At 46.5% G+C, this 5,994-nt stretch overlaps 1 protein-coding gene across 1 annotated transcript in view; it reads left to right on the forward strand.

Moving 5' to 3' along the window:
* Nucleotides 1–5,699, forward strand: part of IQSEC3 (IQ motif and Sec7 domain ArfGEF 3) — a 156,422-nt gene extending 150,723 nt beyond the window's left edge. Inside the window, 1 exon segment of the mRNA XM_074269310.1 lies at nt 4,141–5,699. Within this exon segment, the coding sequence (XP_074125411.1) occupies nt 4,141–4,578 (438 nt within the window). The 3' untranslated portion in view covers nt 4,579–5,699.
* The last annotated feature ends 295 nt before the right edge of the window (nt 5,700–5,994 follow it).

Consider the following 5,994-nt stretch of genomic DNA (forward strand, 5'->3'; position numbering starts at 1 on the left):
CTGAGTTCCCAGATTAACCCCATGGAAATGGAGCTGCTAGGCTCTCCCATGAGGATGCTTCCTACCAAGCCTGATTCCCTAGCAGGCAGACTTCATCACCACTGCTGCTCTCCTCCCATCCCAGAATGTTTCTTTTCCCCCAGAACCCCGAAGGTCCTTCTCTCAGACTCTCCTACTGCCTGACTTTCCAGATACTTCTAGGTGATCCCTTATCCTTCCCCCCATCTCCAGAAAAGGGAGTCTGTGCTCATCCATGAGTAATCACCTCCAGAAAAGTAGATCAGCCTTCCAGGGACCAGTTTCTTAAGGACTGGATTTTGCCAAGTTAGTAACTATTGACCCCGAGGAAGGCAAAGGCCAGGGGCCAGGTTGGAGGTTCCCACTTGTTTTTATCTGAAAGTTTCTCACCTGGAAGTTTTGCTATCCTCCCCCCCCCCCATGGCCCCTTCTCCAAGGAAAGTACTCTCCTGGAGGATAAAGGAAGTGGTTAACAGAGAAATATGGATTTTCTTGGGAGGAGGGAGGGTAGAGAGGTTCAGGGAAGCATTAGCGTCTGGCCGTTGCCTTGTCCCAATAATACTTTTTCAGGGTAACATCGGTCCTAAAGTATTGGCTCTAGAAATTCGAGCTTGGGGTCTAGCATCGAAGCTTTCTCCCAACTTGCTGGGCAGAGATCGTCTGACTCTGCTGGTCCTACTATGGAAAGCTGCCTGCCCTCCATCTCTTTTTATCAGAAGGGACTTCCATTCATTCCAAAGCCAACAATCAAAAGATTCCTGTCCCCAAACAATCGCTCCTCCCCTGCTATTCCAAACAGACTGGGAGATGCTCTGCCTCTCCAGGACAGATATGTGGGAGGATATATTGCCTGACCCTGCCTCATCTCTGGGATGTCCCAGTAGAATATGGCTACCTTTCGGGTTCCTGACCCCCAGCCTGCCACATGCCTCTTTCTGCCCCCCATACCTTTTTCTGAAGGAGACACCTTTATACAAGAGGAGCTTCCAGCCCCAGCTGCTGACAAGCTCTCCCCCTCCCAGAGTGGGTATTCCATCTACCCCTTGCATCTCTGCAGCTGCCCATTGCCTAGCCTTGCAGATAAACACAAGTTCCCAACTCCACCATCTGTTCTGTCAGTCCCACCTACAGATCACATACAGTCTGACCTGCCCAGAGAGAAAAATCCAACAGGTACTTAGTTCTTACCCCCTAGGTCTGCCCTAAAGGGCCATGTGACTATCTGCAAGGCTGCCCATCTCCCTCAGCCAGCTCCAGGGCCCCTGCTAGCCTCTTTCTTCCTATGCAGAGTCTTGCCCTTGCTGCCCCCATGGCCTGCCAGTTGGTTTCCACCACCACCACCAAACTCCCTCATCCTCTGCCCTCCCTTCTCATTACCTGGCCGATTCCCTCTGGCAGGCGCTTCTCCATCTTCTCTGAGCTATTCTTACCTGCTACCCATCTTTCATCTTGACTTTCTTTCTTTTTTTTTTCTTTTATCATCAGGGAAGTGAGGAGGGGAGAGTGTTGGGGGGTGGGTAGTTGAGTCAATGAGGTCTCTTAAGGAGTTTTGCTTTCAATGGATGAGTCATCTTGCCTTCCATTTACCAGCTATCAAAAATGGATGAAATGACTGGATAGGGTATTGGTGAATAGATGGTGGTTGCTTCTCTGAAAAGTCATGTCAACCTTACTTGAGGATGCATTCTTGAAATCTAAGAAAAGATGGAAGAGGAGCAATTGAGGGATCATAAGAGTTCAGAAAGAGTAAAGAGAAGGCAAATCAGGAAAGAGTAATATTAGGAGAAGACATTCATGAAATGCAAGGAAAAGAAAGGATAAGGAAGATCTATGAGTAAAAGGGAAGTGGAGGAAGAGGGCAGGGCGGGACTGCAGCAGAGTCCTATTAAATTTTTCTTAGTGTGAGCAGTCAGCTGAGAAATCTAAGGAGAAGGAGTAGCAAGGACTCAAGCTTCCTGAAGCTCTACCTAGTGTTCTGGCATCAGAGTCCAGTTTCCTTCATAGATGCTGTCTCATCCTGGAAGGTGTTTCCAATAGGGAGAGATGAGTTTGTTGTCCTCCTCCAAAACAGTTGTAGTGATTAAAAACAAACAAATAACTCTCTAAGCCATGAGAATCTTAAAGGACTGCAACACAAAGCAGGCTTGACTTCTTACCATATGGTTGGTCTTAGGGTATTTCCAAGTAAAGTAACTAACTGGAGAAACTTCCCTGCCATTTGGGGCAAGTCTTAAAGTCAGAAAACACTGCTGGAGGAAAAGGACTGGATATTGAAAAACAAGAATGAGAGATTGGATGGAAGTAGTTGTTAGGGGTTGTCCATGTAGAAAAGAAAATGACAAAAAATATTCATTGGAGATAGAAAAGAGAGGAAGAGCTCTAGTGGGAGGTGATAGACATCTAAAGGTACAGAGGCTAGGAACCTAAGGCTCAGAGCCTGGGCTAGGTACATCATGAGCCTAACTTCTTCATAAAACCAGGGACACCTTCTTCCCACCCCTATCTTGGGGCTGCTGTGCTCAGGCAGGACAACCTAGAGGAAACATTATCTTACCAAGAAATGTACCTGAGACATGAGTTGAATAAAGATATCAGGTATCAGAGATATAAGGGCCCTTAATCAAGCTGACTTATTTGGAGACAGCACAGGAAATCTCAGAATTTCCCATTGGCCAATTTTTTTCCCTCTTCTCTCTCTTCACCTTTTAATCCACATTGTCTATCTGGAGGAAGACTACAAACTGGACCATCTAACTCAATAGATAATGGAAATTTTCCCTTCATTAATTTGCTTAGAATCTTAAAATTGTAGATAATATGATACCACGTACTCATTTCACAAATAAGGCAACTGAGGTTCAGATTATGGGTAAATTATTTAACCTTGTTAAACCTCAGTTTCCTCATTTATAAAATGGGAATAAAAATCCTCATAGTACTTGACTCAAAGGACTATTTGGAGATTTTTATGAGAAAAATTAATGTTTTTGCAAACTTTAAAGTATTATATTAAATCCAGTTATTAAATGATTGCCCAAGATAAGCAAAAGAGCTGGAGCTTAAACTTGGACCTCCTAATATTAGTACTCTTTTCACTACCTCTGGGAGACACCTTTTTTTCCCCTCAGTAACCCATCATCTAATTAAACAAATCAGTCCAGGATCAATTGAGCCTTAAATGAGAGTTCTCTATTTGAATTTTTAAAAATCACAAATCAGACTCTGCTTTGGGAATTAATCTATCTTGTTCCTGATGAGTGTGAGAAGAGTGTGCATGTAGGGAGAGTGCTAAATAAATTAATTAAATCTGGGTGCCAGGCTCGTAGTGATTTGTAGGTCCTTCTTGGCTCAAACACAGGGGAACTTTGACAGGCTCAAACACCATCCATACATCTGCCCTCCTTTTTCATCTTGACACCTTTGTGCGACTGGATGGGAGGCTGGAATGACGAGCCCTTTTTGGGGAAGGCAAAGAGGGGGAGAGAAATTGATTTTAAGAGGCTCAGTCATATGGCCAAGACCACATGACAAGGTGTTAGGATTTACAGTTTAAAATAACTTTGGAAAGGCCCTAGTCCAGCCCTCTTATGTCACAGATAAAGAAAGAAGTGAGACTCTGAGCGGGGAGAGCTTTGCCCAGAGCCTTACAGCCTTTTAAAGGGGCAAAGCTGAGACTATAGTCTAAGTCACCTGACTTCCAGGACAGGGTTTTTTCTGGGGGGAGGATTATATTACAGTGACTTCCTATGGGAAAATCAGGATTGGAACTTTGATCTCAAGCCAGTCTACCTTAAAAATAGTAAAGGAACAAAGGAAGGAAGGATCATAGGTAGGATTTCTATGTTGGAGGAGACACGAATTCTGATCCAACCCCTGGTTTTTACAGTGGGGAAAATGAGACCTTGAGAGAAGAGACTTGATGAAGCTCAGTCAGTTAGTAAGAAGCAAAACCTGTCCTTAAACTGAAATCTTCTGACTCCAAGGGCAGCGGGGAAATGGCGGGGCAGAAGTGGCAGGATGGGGCTGGGGGGCGGGCAGGGGTGGAGGCTTAGGGTAGCCAGTCCTAGCAGCTGGGAATTGGTCATGTAACATGTCATGCTTCTCTGGCTGTTTCTAAACTAGGTGTCAATTCACAACAGGCTTCAAACGTATCAGCACAACTCCAGGCTGGGGCCCGAGAGGGGAGTGCCGCTGCCAACGCCGCCGCCATCATCGCCAGGCCTGCCTCCTAATTCCCCAAGGGACCTGCTGCCGCCACCGCCACCCACCCCCCCAGGGACCCTGGTGCAGTGCCAGCAGATTGTCAAAGTCATTGTCCTGGACAAGCCATGCCTGGCCCGCATGGAGCCCCTCCTGAGCCAGGCGCTCACCTGTTACGCCTCCTCCTCTGACTCCTGCAGCTCCACTCCCCTTCGGGGCCCTGCCACCCCCGTCAAGATCATCCACCAGCCCCCCTTGCCCCCACCGCCTCCCCCTTACAACCATCCACATCAGTACTGCCCCCCGGGCTCTCTGCTCCAGCAAAGGAGGTATTCCAGTGGTTCCCGAAGCCTGGTGTAACCACTGCTCTTCCCCTTCCCCTTGTCTGTCACCCACTTGGAAACCTGGCTCTCCCCCACAGCACAAATTTGCTCTCCCTGTGCTCCTACACCTCCCCTGGGAGCCCCATGGCTCCCCATCCCAACAGATATGCTTAGTTCCTGACTAATGACCACAGTAACTTTTTAAAGAAAAAAAAAAAAAAAGATCAATGGTACCTCGGTCTCCCAATCCCACTTCTCTCCTCAAACCCACTGACTCTGCTGAGAATACCTGGGAAACCCGCCTCAGGTGTCACTCTTCCCTGTCTCCCTATATCCCAGTCATGAGTGGAAGGTCCCTTTTTCCTCACCAGTTTTCTCTTTCTGCCTCCCCAAATCACATCTATCCCCCAATTTGGACATCAGGAACTCCCAACCAGGATTCAAATGGAGAAAAAGTCAGTTCTTCCGTTCCTCACCCTCCCCTTCCCTTCTCCCTCTGCAAAAGGTGAGGGAGGGTAGGACTGGAGCCATTGCTTTCTGACTTTAGTTGGGCTGGCAGTGGGGGAGAAGACCCTGACACGGCTGGCATCATGATCGAAGGCTTGTTTGGTAGGGCACCTATGGGAGTAAGCATGACTGTCCTGTTCGGGTGAAGAAGGGGAGCAGTCACTCCCTCCTCCCCCTAGAGAATCAGCCCCTATACTTAACATGATTAACCAAAATTAGCTCATAGGACCACAGAGCTAGACAGAACCTCTTAAGACACAGCTAGTCTATCCCTCTGCCTTCAGGCAAAGTTATACTTAATAGATACAAATTTATGAGACCCCTCAGAAGACACTTCATAGCTTTCTTTGGTCATTACCCTAGACCGGTAAGTTTTCCCAAGCTGTGATGTCCTTAGAGAAAAATTGTCCTTTGCAGAATAATAGTAGGAGCTCACATCCCTATGGCACTCTATGGTTTACAAAGTGCTTTTCCTGTCAATTTAGAAATGGAAGCTTTGTCCCCATTTTACAAATGAAGAATCTGAGGCTCAGAGAGCTTACTTAATTGCATTGCCATAGGCACATAGCTAGTGTCAGGACATACATCCAGGTCCTTTGAGTCTCAAATCAATGTGTTTTCTACTAAATTATAAAAAACATCTGTCTCTCACTCCACCTCCATCTTTGAGACTCAATAGAAAAGTGACTTATGGGGTAAGATGACCCTACCTATATAGCTACTAGATGGGAGCCCTCTCCCATCAGTTTCTTCCAAAATCCTAGCTCCCATTGTACTGGCACTGGATCAGGGCCAAAGCAACAGAGGTTTAGAGTAAGACTGAATAACTTCCATCCAGATGACATAGTTCTATTATGAACACTTAGATGCTACTGATTCTGCCTAGTTGCTTCTGACCCTGATGTCATCACCCCTGTTTCTATAACTTTCAGCTAAATCTGTTTCT

The sequence above is a fragment of the Sminthopsis crassicaudata genome, chromosome 5, assembly GCF_048593235.1.
Source record: "Sminthopsis crassicaudata isolate SCR6 chromosome 5, ASM4859323v1, whole genome shotgun sequence".
NCBI classification, from domain to species: domain Eukaryota; kingdom Metazoa; phylum Chordata; class Mammalia; order Dasyuromorphia; family Dasyuridae; genus Sminthopsis; species Sminthopsis crassicaudata.